The 16,681-nt window shown below is 36.1% G+C and overlaps 1 protein-coding gene across 1 annotated transcript; it reads right to left on the reverse strand.

Annotated features, from left to right (window-relative positions):
* Positions 1-344: 344 nt before the first annotated feature.
* On the reverse strand, positions 345-5,086 carry LOC121051212 (LRR receptor-like serine/threonine-protein kinase FLS2). The gene is made up of 7 exons (XM_040513332.1): positions 4,813-5,086; positions 4,597-4,668; positions 2,850-3,137; positions 1,940-2,052; positions 1,340-1,637; positions 834-1,224; positions 345-480 (listed from the first exon to the last, which is right to left on the reverse strand). The coding sequence occupies exons 1-7, from the start codon at positions 5,084-5,086 to the stop codon at positions 345-347; spliced, it is 1,572 nt and encodes a 523-aa protein (XP_040369266.1).
* Between the last annotated feature and the right edge of the window lie 11,595 nt (positions 5,087-16,681).

The raw sequence follows: 16,681 nt of genomic DNA on the forward strand, positions 1-16,681 counted from the left end.
CAGTAAAACTCACGACCTATTGAAATTTCATATGTCTAAATGGCGTAACGACACATGTATCATCACCGTAAAAATCACGACCTATTGAAATTACACCATTTACCTGAATAACTTGAAGATCCCGGAGGAAGGGTAGCTGCTCCAGTGGTGGCAAAAAGCAAGAATTAATACAATTGGAAAGTTGAAGATAAACCAACTGGAAAGAATAATTTTCTAACCAACTAGGAAAGCTTATGCCCCCCATACGAATGAATCGTGAGAATTCTTTGTTTTCTATAAGGTTGAAGGTTAACTAGCACTAATTCTTTTTTTTTTTTTTTTGGTGAAGCGTCATTGTCAAGATGTCACCTCTTCATGAAGAAACTTAGTCCATCAAGATACTTCTTCTCCCCTATATTGACCTCTAAAGCATCTTCGACATAGACAATATTATGAAGCCCATATGAAGTACTTCTCGCAAATGCCAAGGCTTCTTCAACTCTGCAAAACCAACCTCAGAATTCTTTCCCAACAAAAAATCACCTGACGTTTGAAGATCTTTCATTTTTCTCATATGTGGTACTGTGGTGGCATCCTTCCTAACTTTGTATCTTCTAATATTAAGATGGTGCAACTTTATCAGCCTTGTCAAGCTGGGGGCGATTTAGTAAGAGCACGACAATCTGTCAACAGTAATGCTTGTAAATTATACAAATCGCCCACTGCATCTGGTAACATTTGATTTGAGCATTAGATGACATGTCCAAGTGCCTTAGATGCTGCAAGTTGCGAATTGAACTAGGCAACTCCTCAATAACAGAGCATTGTAGCATTGGCAACAGATCATATAGTACCTTGGTTGGAAGGAGGCACTGTCCTCCAGTCTAACACAGAATTTTCCAGATACAAACTTTGCCAAATAATTGGTAAGGTCGTGCATGATGAAATCGTTGCCATATCGGTGTTGAAGAAATGAACTTGAGAGTAGATCATCAAAGTAGTCATTTCCAACTTCTTTCAACATTCTCTTTTCTTTTTTTTTCTTCAGGTTGTAAGAGACCTTCAGCCATCCATAACAATTTGAGGTTGTCATTTCCAACCTCTTTCTTCTATCGAAAAAATTGATACTCTTATCTGACGACTCCCATAAGTCGCTCTTCAGTATGTTATTCCATTCCTTCAAGTTCAATTCAGGGCAATAAGAGCATAAAAGACCCCCAAGTGATTTGGCAGCCAAAGAAAGACCTTTAAGCAAGTTCACATGTTGAGGTCACTGGGTCAATACTATTCACTGCTTTTTGCCGTTCAAGGTTTGTCAAGAGGCACAGAGTGGTTGGAATATATCCAGAAAAAGAGTTACCTCCCAGGTCTAGACTCCGAAGCTCAGAAGCATTGGAGATGGATTTGGGGATTACTCCACTGAGGTGATTCGCTCCTGCATAAAACTTTTCTAGTTTTGGAAGCGCAAGGCCTATGTCAGCTGGGAGGCTACCTAAAAGCTGACTGAAGCTGAGACCTAATCCTGTTATTGTGGAGATATTGAAGATTGAGGATGGGATATGGCCATTTAGATTATTTTGATGGAGCGCCAATATCTCTAAATTTGGAAGATAACCAATCTCATATGGTATAGGACTTGCAACAGTTATATCAACACCCTGGCATTATTCCATATACTAGAAAAACCACGTGAGAACATTTTTATTTTTATTTCTTGCTTTTCTTTTTAGTGAGGAGAGAGATAAAATTGGGGGAGAAGAGAAAATAAATAGTTATAAAATTCAATTAGGAAATTAATAACGTTTGCTTTATAAATTTTGTTAAATGTAGAATGATTACTACGTTGCTTTACTATGTAGAATGATTTGAACCGGATTATAAAAATATTACGTTGAAATAATATATGCAATTGATATTATGAATACCTGTTAAGCTGTTCGATCTGCCCCAGGTATAATACTTTTATTGTGGAGATATTGACGATTGAGGATGGGATATGGCCATTTAGATTATTCTCACTGAGCCCCACTTCCTCTAAATTTGGAAGATAACCAATCTCATATGGTATAGGACCTGCAACAGTTATATCAACACCCTGGTATTATTCCTGTATTCCATATACTAGAAAAACCACGTGAGAAAATTTTTATTTTATTTTTTATTTTTATTTCTTGCTTTTTTTTTTCTTTTTCTGAACATGGAAAGTGAGGAGAGAGATAAAATTGGGGGAGAAGAGAAAATAAATAGTTATATAATTCAATTAGGAAATTAGTAACGTTGCTTTATAAATTTTAATCAACAAAATTGATGGAAGTCATACCTTCAAAATTATTACCACCAAGGTAGATCTCCTTCAACATTGTTAGGTTCCCAATTTCTCTGGATATTTTACCTGTTAATAACTATTTATTAGATATCGATCTCCTTACCTTAACAAGCTAGGGTGTCAATCATATATAATTGAGAAAACTTCTAATCATTACCACACATTGGTTACTTGAGAACAAATCATGATATATAAGAACAAAATACGATGATTATTAAAAATATGCAGCTGACTTTACGAATACCTGTCAAATACTTCGAGCTAATATCAATCGTTTTTATCTGGGTTAAGTGATGAATATTAATGGGTAAATTCAATTAGGAAATTAGTAACGTTGCTTTATAAATTTTGCCAAATGTAGAATGATTACTATAGTACACAAATGTAAAACGGGTACAAATGTGTCTAAATCATTATAGCCAGGGACAATATATACAATATGATTATCAAAATATGAAATAATCATCATCTTTTGAATTGATTTGCTGAACTGGATTATAAAAATATTAAGTGATTAAATATATGCAGTTGATATTATGAATACCTGTCAAGCTGTTATCCTCCAAGTCTAATCGAAGAAGTTGTTTGCATTGCCCAAATATGGAAGGAAGTGGACCATTAAATTGATTGGCACCCAAATTCAACCCTTGAATATTTGAAAGATTTTGACAAATATTGTCAGGAATTATACCGTTCAAATTGTTACCATAGAAAGTTACAATAGTCAAAGATGAGATGTTGAAGATAGTCATAGGGATAGGCCCTTTTAAGGCATTGTCTTGCACATACAATTTTTCCAGATGATTCAAAGTGCCAATCTCATTTGGAATTTCTGAAAAATCAACACACATTCAAGCTGATATAAGATATATGATATACTTCGTGCTATTCAACAAGAATAAACAAAATTTAAATATGGGACATGCAAGGTAACTAATTATCCATTTTAATCAACAAAATTGATGGAAGTCATACCTTTAAAATTATTACTATCAAGGTAGATCTCCTTCAACATTGTTAGGTTCCCGATTTCTCTGGATATTCTACCTGTTAATAACTATTTATTAGATATCGATCTCCTTACCTTAACAAGCTAGGGTGTCAATCATATATAACTGAGAAAACTTCTAATCATTACCACACATTGGTTACTTGAGAACATATCATGATATATAAGAACAAAATAAGATGATTATTAAAAATATGCAGCTGACTTTACGAATACCTGTCAAATAGTTCGAGCTAATATCAATTGTTTTTATCTGGGTTAAGTGATGAATATTAATGGGTATTCATCACTTAACCTCCAAATTTACTCACTTAACCTTTATGCTTTTTGCACCTCTTATCAAATTTTCAAATACTAAATTTACTCACTAAACCTCACTAAAATTCCTCAAATAACCTCACTCATATAATTTGCAAACAAATTATTATCTTTGAAATAAAAAAAACTTAGTCTTTTCAATGATTTATTTACTCTATAAATCTTAATTACATATACATTTCTTAATCAAACAACATGCATAAATCTCTTTTCCAATAAATAAATTAAAAAAACCAAACACAAAGTATATATTGAGTTTCAAGAATTAATTTCTAATCAATAAGAAAATAACATGAATTGTTCTGTGTATTTTTTTTTTAATTTTTTTTTAGCCGTGCAAAAAAAATATATGAAGAAATCATTTTTTTAATGTTTATTTTTTGTATCTCATGATTAATTATTTAAATATTTTTTTAGTTTTTTTTATTGCTAGCTAGCTAGCTTTTTTTTTTTTTTTTTTGCAAATATAATGGATAGACTTAGATTTAGGTCATAAATCATAATAGGATTTACTCAATAATATGCGTTTAACATATATATCATACATTTTTGTGTCACATGATCTTACTCATATTTTTAATTCTTATTGAATATATATGAAAGCTTTAATGAGTGTGTAGTGAAATTGGAAAATGAAAATAGATAAGGAAAATAATAAAAAATAAAATCTAATATTATTGAATTGGAAAGTCTACATAAAATAAATATAATATTTTTTTGGTATAATTATTATCCTTAATAGTCATTTTATAGTAGGTTATATATGTCATTTAATAATTGATAATAGAGTGGGGTCAAATGAGCAGATTTGGAGGTCCCAATAGAAACACTCTTTCAATTTCTCTTACTAGGCAATAATTATTAATTAGAAATAAGGGTATCTTATACCTTAACATGCTAGCTATGGTGTTAATAGATTAGGGTTTTAGATAATTTGTTGGCAGGTACATTAGTTTGTACGTACCTGAGAGTTGGTTATCACTCAGATCTATTTTTTGCAGAGCAGATAAGTTGAAGATTGTAGCAGGTATGGAACCTGAAAATTGATTACCAAACAAACTGAATACTTGAAGTTTGAATAAGGACCCAAACCATGACGGAATGACTCTCATGAACTTGTTGTTTCCCAAGCTGATAAACTTCAACCGACGCAGGCGAGCCAATTTCTGAGGCAATATACCATGGAAATTGTTATTGCTGAAGTCCATATTAACAAGAAATGATAAGTTTCCTAACTCCGGAGGAATGGTGCCTGTGAGACCAAAGTAAGAGAGGTTTAAGTTTGCGACTCGATGATGGCGTGCACCACAAGTGACCCCAACCCAGTTGCAAATAGGAGTAGTGGTTGACCAGTTGATGAAGATCATGTTTTGAGGGTCACTGGTGATACGGGCTTTGAGAACAAGAAGAGCAGACCGATCTGTGGTGATGTTAAGCTTGGTTTGTGCTGCCATAGTTAAGCAGATAGCCGCCGTACAACATATTAAGTATTCAAGAAAGAACCAAGTAACTCTCTCCATTGTTTGAATAACGGATATTCAAAGTGTGTGGAATTGTTCACTGAGGAGAGTTGCAAGAGGAACTAGCTGGAGATAGTTCAATATATATACACACGCTACTAATTCAGAGATGTTACTTGTCTCCGCTTACTTTTCGATCAACATATGCAAACTCACAGCACGTCCAAAGACTTGACTAGTACACAGATAATTATGTTTGACAAGAAAATGTGTGGGTCAAATTGTTAAAGGATGGAATCGTCAATCCAAGAGAAGGTTCATAGTAGCTAAACTTCATTTTTGTAGAGACAGAAATGCTAGAAAGACAAGCTCAAAGACTTTACCAACAAGTGGATCTATTAAAGTAGACGTGAAAGACAAGTTCAAAGACTTGACCAACAAATGGATCCATATTAAAGTAGACGTGAAATACAAGCTCAAAGACTTGACCAACAAATAGACCCATTAAAGTAGACTTGAGTGCTCTCCTTTGTCGATTAGTCGCATAGAAGACTCTCCTTAGATGGCCATGTTTTTAGGATTTTAGCTCTCCATTTAACAAAATAAAAAAAGGCTCCTTTTTGGTTAAAAGTACCACATTTTTTTTCCTAGATTAAGAATTGGATAAAATGCTCATATAGTACCTCAACTATCACGAAATGCACTTCTTAGTTCTTACAAATTTTTATAGAGTATGGCGATACATTTACCATCCTTCCGTTGCATATCTTTCTTCCGTTAGATAAATGAGGAGTGTGCGAGTCTGATTAGAGATGCAACAATTGAATGAAGAGATATTAGACTTGTATTACTGTGCTTGAAATTATCTATGACAAATTCTAAAGTACATCTACATGGATTCGAAACATATCTATGATGTTGTATGCAACTCTGATTTTCATTTTACGGTATGACAAATAACACTAAGTTGAATCTATATTCTGGCTTTCTTATGGAAATTGAGATTGCAACCATTAGATCATCAAGCTTAAGCTTTTATGGCAAGACCAAAAATGTTATCAAACTAGTACACAACATAGGCTTGAAGACATATACAATTAGTATGCAGTTCAGGCAAAATAAAAGACAGCAGCAATATCAAATTCCAACATCCTCTAACTCTTCACCGCCATTCTAACAACAATAAGTAGTAATCGACAATGACCAACCATAGAAATTCCAAGATTTGCATATTCCTCAAGAATCTCGCACATAATATTCATACATGTGTAATGATTCCTCCCCGTTGATGGGTTGCTCAAGATTGCACGTAGAGAATTAAAAGTTCATTAGAAGTGCATCATCTTATTTGAGGGAACATGAAACCTAGTCAATTTTAGCAAATGAAAGGAATTCATAGGTGTAAGTCCAAGTTAAAACAATAAATAATGGCACATTCTTTTAAGCAGTACTTTTAAAACCATTGCCAAAATCAAATTTAGGAGCAGTGTGTTACCATTAGAATTGAAATTGTTGGTGATTTGGAAATCAAAATCATTGGGGAACCTTCTCTTTTAGTAAGGACATTTGAAGAATGGAGCTTTGAACTTCAAGCCATTTGAAGATTTGAACTTCAGGAAGAGAGGGTAGTCTTTCAAATGGGAAAGACTGGGCATTCAGCCATTCACATATTTCCAACCTTTCAAGAGAGACAACTCTCAGGCCAAGCGGTCTCGCATTTTTGAACTCTTGCACCGGTAACTAATCCCATTTCGTCTCTCGAATCGAATCGGTTTGATTCGTTCTAGCAAGTTCTTCTTGAGTGGTTGATTTTTCTGTTTGTATAGGTTGAGGCATCAGGGTCCTGATTGGATCGGGTTGCATTGCCATAGGGATTGTTACCTTGCTCATCAGCGATTGGCTATTGTGGATCCTGCCTCAGGGGATCAGCCACTCTACAACGAGGACAAGACCATCATTGTCACGGTACTCTCTTTCACCTTTGCACTTCTCAAACTTCAATTCAAATGAAGATTAGTTTTGTATTATATTGGGCAAAAGATGAAATTTACAGTTTGCTTTGCTAGAATTGGGATATGATCATGCCAAATTAGCTTAGCTATCATTACCAAATTAATAGAATGGGATATCTGAATTAGCTTGAGTTTCTGAGCAGTGGATTCTGAGCTCTGTAATGTTGTATAAGTAGTTTGATTCATGGTTATTGGTCTATGGAAAATTAAAGCATTACATGTGCTAGTGGCAGCTGGTTTTAGATTGAGTTAGCAAGTATAAATTTGGACAAGGACCTGCAAATTGATTACCAAATTAACAACCTGAATCCTTGTAGTTTGGACAAGGACCCAAACCATGACGGTATCACTCCCATAAACTTGCTGTATCCCAAGTTAATAAACTTCAACCGGCTGATGCGCTCAAAGCAAGCGCATAATTTAACCCTGAAAATATCGTTAGTAGTATAACCAAATAGGGATCGTTCTATTCCGGGGTTGAGGGTACACCTGTAATTGTGTAACAAATAAAGAAAAGTATTATTTACAGAAATAAAATAAAGAATAAATATATACAAGTGAACAAAAATAAGGGGGGGGGGGGGGGGGGGGTTTTAAGAATTAAAGAATTGAAAATTAAAATAAAGAAAATATAAAAACACATGTACAAGAATGAAACATAAGAAACAAAGATTAAACCCAAGTTTATCATTGAATTCGAATTAACCCTACATTGTTCTTCCAAGTCATGTGAAAGGAGTTGATCATGTGAAACATTCGAAAGTAAACTATTTCCCATATTTTACTTTTCAATGCTAATTAATCTAAGTGAAAGCACATAGACTAATCCTATCAAACATGTAATCAAGCCCTAGAAAGCTAGTCAATCATGACATGTTTAACGCATGAAACACATAGAAAGGCTATCAACTCAAGTGTACAACTTAGTATGAATAAGTTCACCTAATTGCAATCCTCGTCAATTGAATTCGATTTTTGTCCAAAACCTTTACTACTTTGATTCAAGTTTACACAAAACGAAAAGTCGATTTCATGTTCTTAAACCTAGCACCATTCATATCAAAACCCTAAGTGTTTCGAACCACATAAGATTAAAATACAAAAGATATCTATAAAGCAAATTCAATCGAACAATCACACATAAGCAACTTTGGAATCACAACATAAGAATCGAAATTCTTTATTCAATCATAAAATTTCAGAATATAAACCTTGTTCAAACATAAATGTCAACTAAAAACAATTCTCACGAAACTAAGCAAGATTACAAAGAAAGAGGTTGAATTACACCGTGAGATGGAGATGGGGATGAAGGATGAAACGTTATGGATTCTTGAATCTCGAAAGCAAGCTTCAAGGTGGAGGATGGATGATGATGCTCACGGCTCCTTCTTCTTCTTCTTCTCCCTTGCTTGAAACGTTGAATGCACTAGAGGATGGAGAGAAAATGGAAAGGAAATGGAGAGACAAAGAAGATGCAATGGATAAAGGAATTGGTATTTTGAGAGTGAGAGGAGAAGTGTATTTATAGCCCAAAAAAATGATGAATGGAGGGTGGAGATGAACATAAATGAAGGGCTAGATATGTTAGACAAATTTGTAAAAAAAAATCTTCCCACTTGTTTATCTCTTGTTCAACTTGAATTGATTTTCCTCCTCAAGATTTTCCACTTGCTTGCAACTTGCTTATCTTTTTCTCAATTAGGAATGATTTTCCTCTCCAAGTTTGACAAAGGTTGTTAGCAGATTTGGAGGTGAATTTCTGCCCCTTTATTCCTTCAATTATTTCTCCATCAAAACTTCATATTGGGCCTCCGATTTCTTCATATCAAATGTTCCTCTATGAGTGTAGATCATCCTGACAAATTTTCAGAGCTTCAATCCATGTGGTTGGGCCGGAAATGCTGCTGGACCTCTTACAGGTCCAGTTTTCCGGTTTTGCTTCTGTAGAAAATTGGGCTGATTGTTTGAAGGCCTTCCACTCATATTTTGCTCTGGCACTCTTCATAAGAAATGATCCTTTGGGTGTCTAGAATAGATCTGGAAGGTTTCAGCTCATTTGAAGCTCATTTGGTCAGGCGGCCGCTCCTTCTTCTTTGCTTGGCTCTGATTCTCCTAGCCGGAGTAAGAAAATATTCAAGGTTGACTTTTTAGTGCATTTTCATTCTTCTCCATCATTTCTAGGTAATTATGGACGTAACACTCATTTCTTCTTCATCTACTCCAATGTACCTAAAAATAGAAATTAAGTTAAAAATCGATTCGTTAAGGAATAACTAAGCAAAATGTGAGGAATTAACATTTAAAATATCACATTAAAATGCGCCTATCAAATTCCCCCACACTTAGCTTTTGCTAGTCCCTTAGCAAAATCAAAACACAAAACAAAATAAAGACTCAACAAAAAGTAAGTAAATGACTCTACTGCCCCTAACTGTTGTCTCAGAGACTCTAAACTCATGGCTTTCACGTTAAACACTTAATCGAAATCACATAGATAATTCCAAAGTTAATAAACGTGTGACACTCATATGACTAAGTAAGATATGGAGAACTTAAGTTATACAGTGAATGATAGCATGTTTCGAACAAGTCCAATCCAAACTCACAGGGCATACTCTCGATTTTTCTCTCAGAAATGGCTATGCTTAAAAGCTTCACACTCAAGTATATGTAAGAGAACAAATTGTAAGGCAACAAACAGCTTGCATATTTCATCAATAAACACATTTTGTGAAGAATTTTGAAAGACCTCATGAAATGACTAAGTGCACAAATGGACCTAAACCATAAGCTCGACTGCGTAACTGACTCCACTAACCAAAGATTGCCCATCTCAAGGATCAAGTTAGCACTTAAAACAGGTTGTAATGGGGCTAAGCTAGGGTTTTCGAAATGAAGATTAAGGATACAAAAAATCCTAAGGACCTAGCAAAGCATATAAGGACCACCTTATGTCATCATTTTTGTAGACCCCAACATGGGAATTGACAAAGGCATAATTTTCAACTTTGAGCCTTCTACAAATTTGAAAGTCCAAAATCACACTTCAACAATTTCCCCAGAGTTTTCTTTTCTCTTTTGCCGCTTTTCTTTTTTTTTTTTTTTTTTTTTCAAGGCAAAATTTTTTTTTTTCTTGGATTTTCCCCACCCCACACTTGTCTTTCATCGTCACCCCTACATACTATGTCATGCTCTACTAAGTCCTTAAGACAAGGGTAGAGATATCCTGTACTAAGCTCATGGTAGGGTAGTGAGGGTGATGAAACAAAGGTTTTCAACGTAGGCTCAAATGGGTTCATTCTAAGGAGTCCCACGACGAGCACAATTGGGGACACATGCTTGTTTGGCTATGGTGGTTACCCTAATGCCTTCTATCATATCCAGGATCAGTGCATATTATGGCATACAAGTTTTGACAGTCACAACAGCCGAGTTCTAGTACTCTCTAGTCCATTAAAATCTATGGCACATGATCATTGGATTTTCAAAGAAAGATGAGGTTTTGCAAATACAGCCATGAAATTATGAAATTATCAGTAAGCACTCAAAAAGAAAGTATTTTAGCTCAACAGCTCACTTGGGTCAAATGAATCAGACTTAATCCTAGCATGCTTAATGAACCAAGTTACAATCCTATCTCAAATCTTCATACAAGCATCACAATGTCGATTAACCACAGAATTCAATTAAGTCCTATTTTGATTGTGAAAACCTTCAGCCATGAATTCGGAGACATGTTCATCCTAGACGTTAGGAGCATCCTAAGACTCAAACACACAAAAACACTCTAAAACCAACATTTTTTTTTTTTTTTTTTACAATTTAATTTAATTTCAACACTTAGGTACCGGAACAGGGAGTCTCGATGTGCAATGGGACTGAAACAGCTATCCTTTTTCAAGACTATGTTTAATCCAATATACCTTAGTGTATCACAACATCAATTAAAAACACAATAAAAACACAATCCAACATCAACTATTTTTCATTTTTTTTTTTTATAAATACTAACTACTAAAAACACAATAAAGCAATAATCCTTCCCCCATACTTAATTCATGCATTGTCCTCAATGTATAAACAAATATAAAGCATGCAAAGCATAAATCAAGCATAGAAGAGAAAGTTAACGCAACGAAACGTAAAACAACTTAAAATTCATGAAAATAAAATAGAAGGAAGAGTTCAAGAAAGCAAATCTGCGTTTGATGGCTCCTCCACATCTACAGTTGAAATGGGTTGCCTCCCATGCAGCGCTTAATGTTTAAAGTCTTTCAGCCTAGACTTGTACCTCAATTTACTCCTTTGGAGGAGCGGTATGCGGGCGAGTGGCAGCCCTCTTGCTGGTTTCAGCCTTCGGAGGCGGGTCCTCATGGTGTGATGCAGTAGCGTCCTTGCGAGGAAACCCAGGAGGATAACTCTGCAAGTTATTGACTTCCTGAGCAAGCTTGTTTATTGCAGTGTGACAGCGGATCAAAGAGCAGTTCATCTCAGAGATGTAATCGATCATGCAATTGACTCTCCAATCTGTCACCATAATACCATCGCGGAGAGAGGAACGCAAATCATCAATCGAATCCGACAAGCTTTCCAGGGTGGCCATAGGCCGAGGAGCACGAGCAGCTGGTGAGGAAGAAGACTCTCCGGGATGCAGTCTGAGAGAGCGACGAGGCAGAGGAGGGGGACTGCGGGTACGCTCACGGATAGGACGATGGTCCCATGGACTAGTGAGCCCAGCTCTAGTGGCCGCTTGACGACCTTCTTCCTCCAAAGAGAGAACACGGCGTTGATTGACGCCCCTGCGAGGGGTAACCTTGGTTCGAGCCATGAGGAAGTAGAAGAAATTTGAAACTGCACGCTTTAGACAAACCTTAGTAAGATCTGGAGGAGACAAAAAAAAAGATGTATATATGAAGCACAAAATAGGGTAGAAATCTCAACAGGCACACGGTTTTAACAAAGCTTCTCCGGGAAGGAGAAGAGTTATGACAGTTCACGGCCCAAGAAACTCCCCCACGTGTAAATATTCCTTTCTTTTCCTGGATTTATGGCATGCTTTCGGCTATAGCTTGTCTGTCACGGATCCTCGAGATTCGTTTGATTCCCCCACGCGTCCTTTCTTTTCCTTGATTCACGGCAATTAAACCTGCTTTCGGCTGTAGCTTGTCTGTCACAGCTCCTCGAGATTCGTTTGATTCCCCCACGCGTCCTTTCTTTTCCTTGATTCATGGCAATTAAACCTGCTTTCGGCTGTAGCATTGTCTGTCACAGCTCCTCGAGATTCGTTTGGTTCCCCCACGTGTCCTCCACGCACCAACAGCTTTTCCGTGTTTTCGGGTGACTTTAATCCAACGCGTAGATTTAATCTCAGAGATCGTCCATCCAACGGTGGAGATCTGCTCACTCGTTCTATAAATAGGTGCATACTGAGGGAGCGACTGTTCACTCTAAAAGAAAATTCTTCTGAGTTCCAGCCTTTCTCTCTCAACCCTTCAGCCTTTCTTTTGAAACTCAAATCCTTTCTTCATCAACATGGAACCACGAACTCTGCAACTAATGGAGTTACAAACCCAGCAACCAACCGAGGAGGGAGGAAGCATCCAAGCAGCCGGGAGTAGTGCCAACACGCCTATCAGGCCGACCAATAACCGGTGGACTCCCACACCAGATCAACTAAGAATCCTCCAGGAGCTTTACTACGACAGGGCGCTTAAGAACCCAACTCCAGAGCAGATTCAAGGGATCTGTCTCCATCTGAAACCGTATGGGCAGATCGAGAACAAGAACGTCTTCTTTTGGTTCCAGAACCTCAAGGCTCGTGAGAGGCAGAAGTTGAGGGAATTTCGGAACGTTCGGGTTGGTGGATCTCTCGATCTCAATTTTGGATCCACCAGTTCTACTGATGATGGTAGGTCCATTGATCTGAACTTTGGTTCCACTGGTTCTACTAGTACTGACAGATCCATTGATCTAAATTTTGGGTTAAGTGTCGGCTATGGTGTTGATGGATCGATCATGGAACAACGAGGAGAATATCACCAGGAGATTGAAACCCTTCCACTATTCCCCATGCATGGTGAGGACATCTTTGGAAACATGAAGACTACTTCCGAGGGAGGTAGCGGCTATGGCGGTGGCTCTCGCATTTCCCTTGAGCTCAGCCTCAACTCCTACAGAGATGCAGACATGGCTTAGTATAGAGTATTATTATTATTATTATTATTATTATTATTATTTTTAATTTTAATTTTAATTTTTTGTAAATAGCTTAATTTAATAAGACTGAATGAATGCAGTTTTTTTTTTTTTTTTTTATATAAAGGACTCAAAAATAAAAGACAAATATAAATATATATTGGACTCAAAATGAAAGACAAAAATATAAATCTCTTCCCCCACACTTAAATATTACATTATCTTCAATGTAATCAATTAAAAGCATGCAATGAAATAAGTAAGCATAGATAGAAGACATTTACGAAAACAAATCCTAAAATAAAAACAATAGAGAAAAAATGAAAAATAAAAAGAAATAGGGAAAGAGAAAGCAAATCTGATTATATTCTGAATTGGGTTGCCTCCCAAGTAGCGCTTGTATTTTACGTCTTGCAGCCAGACGGTACCTACATTAAATAAAGTTAGTAACTATAGTTAACAAAGAAATACAAAATAAAAACAAGTATAACTATTAATTACAAACTACAAGTATAATTAACAAGTATATTGTACATAAGACACAAGTTAAGTATACAAGTGAGTATAAAACGTGAACAGTATTTTTACAAGTTTAAAGTGTGAAACAACAAAATAATTTACACGTATAGAGTATTCACAAGTATTTCTTTTGTTATAAACATTATTGATATCGAATCAAATTCCAAGCGGTAAATCAAGTGGACGTGCGGCCCAAGTATAGTCGCCTAGACACAAACTCCCTTTCAAATCGTTTGGGCAACCTTACTGAAATGGCCAGGTGGGGGAGGGCGAACACGAGAGGAAAAATCCATTTTGGCATGAGCTACTCCCACATAGTGGTTTAGGCCCATTTGCAAGCACTTCTGGATTCAAAAACCCGTCATGAACGTTGTCCCCTTCCTAGACACCATTCCACATAGGCTATACTTACTAAGATGAAAAAGTTCATAAGTGTGAAGACAGTTCAACAAGTGTTAATAAAGGCCACCCTCAACCTTAAGGGACCTGAGCTAGGTACCAATAAGGGGTTTAGGCCAATATTAATAAAAGAGACTTCACCTATTCCTCTCAATTTACAACCTACAATTAAAATTCGTGTTCAATAATATAAATAACATCCTAGTTAATTTAAACTAAGTTTCAAACAATTTTTAAACAACAAATATGTACAATAAATGACACAATTTAGCAAGTGATTTTTCAATCCCCGGCAACGGCGCCAAAAATTGATGCGCTCAAAGCAAGCGCATAATTTAACCCTGAAAATATCGTTAGTAGTATAAGCAAATAGGGATCGTTCTATTCCGGGGATTGAGGGTACACCTGTAATTGTGTAACAAATAAAGAAAAGTATTATTTCCAGAAATAAAATAAAGAATAAATATATACAAGTGAACAAAAATAAGGGGGGGGGGGGGGGGGGGGTTTAAGAATTAAAGAATTGAAAATTAAAATAAAGAAAATATAAAAACACATGTACAAGAATGAAACATAAGAAACAAAGATTAAACCCAAGTTTATCATTGAATTCGAATTAACCCTACATTGTTCTTCCAAGTCATGTGAAAGGAGTTGATCATGTGAAACATTCGAAAGCAAACGATTTCCCATATTTTACTTTTCAATGCTAATTAATCTAAGTGAAAGCACATAGACTAATCCTATCAACCATGTAATCAAGCCCTAGAAAGCTAGTCAATCATGACATGTTCAACGCATGAAACACATAGAAAGGCTATCAACTCAAGTGTACAACTTAGTATGAATAAGTTCACCTAATTGCAATCCTCGTCAATTGAATTCGATTTTTGTCCAAAACCTTTACTACTTTGATTCAAGTTTACACAAAACGAAAAGTCGATTTCATGTTCTTAAACCTAGCACCATTCATATCAAAACCCTAAGTGTTTCGAACCACATAAGATTAAAATACAAAAGATATCTATAAAGCAAATTCAATCGAACAATCACACATAAGCAACTTTGGAATCACAACATAAGAATCGAAATTCTTTATTCAATCATAAAATTTCAGAATATAAACCTTGTTCAAACATAAATGTCAACTAAAAACAATTCTCACGAAACTAAGCAAGATTACAAAGAAAGAGGTTGAATTACACCGTGAGATGGAGATGGGGACGAAGGATGAAACGTTATGGATTTTTGAATCTCGAAAGCAAGCTTCAAGGTGGAGGATGGATGATGATGCTCACGGCTCCTTCTTCTTCTTCTTCTCCCTTGCTTGAAACGTTGAATGCACTAAAGGATGGAGAGAAAATGGAAAGGAAATGGAGAGACAAAGAAGATGCAATGGATGAAGGAATTGGTATTTTGAGAGTGAGAGGAGAAGTGTATTTATAGCCCAAAAAAATGATGAATGGAGGGTGGAGATGAACATAAATGAAGGGCTAGATATGTTAGACAAATTTGTAAAAAAAAATCTTCCCACTTGTTTATCACTTGTTCAACTTGAATTGATTTTCCTCCTCAAGATTTTCCACTTGCTTGCAACTTGCTTATCTTTTTCTCAATTAGGAATGATTTTCCTCTCCAAGTTTGACAAAGGTTGTTAGCAGATTTGGAGGTGAATTTCTGCCCCTTTATTCCTTCAATTATTTCTCCATCAAAACTTCATATTGGGCCTCCGATTTCTTCATATCAAATGTTCCTCTATGAGTGTAGATCATCCTGACAAATTTTCAGAGCTTCAATCCATGTGGTTGGGCCGGAAATGCTGCTGGACCTCTTACAGGTCCAGTTTTCCGGTTTTGCTTCTGTAGAAAATTGGGCTGATTGTTTGAAGGCCTTCCACTCATATTTTGCTCTGGCACTCTTCATAAGAAATGATCCTTTGGGTGTCTAGAATGGATATGGAAGGTTTCAGCTCATTTTAAGATCATTTGGTCAGGCGGCCGCTCCTTCTTCTTTGCTTGGCTCTGATTCTCCTAGCCGGAGTAAGAAAATATTCAAGGTTGACTTTTTAGTGCATTTTCATTCTTCTCCATCATTTCTAGGTAATTATGGACGTAACACTCATTTCTTCTTCATCTACTCCAATGTACCTAAAAATAGAAATTAAGTTAAAAATCGATTCGTTAAGGAATAACTAAGCAAAATGTGAGGAATTAACATTTAAAATATCACATTAAAATGCGCCTATCACCGGTACAGGCGAGTCAATTCTTGAGGCAAGGTATGCTGGAAACTATTATTTTGGATGTCTAGATCAACAAGCTATGATAAGTTGCCTATAGCTTAGGAGGAATGGTGCCCGCGAGACCAAAGTAAGAGAATTTCAACTTTGCGACTCGATGATGACGTGCACCACAAACGACACCAACCCAGTTGCAAACAGGCGTGGTGGTTGACCAATTGG

Source organism: Rosa chinensis, chromosome 2 (assembly GCF_002994745.2).
Source record: "Rosa chinensis cultivar Old Blush chromosome 2, RchiOBHm-V2, whole genome shotgun sequence".
NCBI lineage: Eukaryota > Viridiplantae > Streptophyta > Magnoliopsida > Rosales > Rosaceae > Rosa > Rosa chinensis.

What these genes read in the sequence shown, in the direction of transcription:
- LOC121051212 (XM_040513332.1), bottom strand. Translation starts at nt 5,086, where the DNA reads ATGGCAGCACAAACCAAGCTTAACATCACCACAGATCGGTCTGCTCTT. An exon ending in CAGCAATAACAATTTCCATG is followed by an intron (nt 4,669 to 4,812) that starts GTATATTGCCTC and finishes ATCAATTTTCAG; the next exon opens with GTTCCATACCTGCTACAATC. An exon ending in TCAATATCTCCACAATAAAA is followed by an intron (nt 1,638 to 1,939) that starts GTATTATACCTG and finishes GAATAATGCCAG; the next exon opens with GGTGTTGATATAACTGTTGC.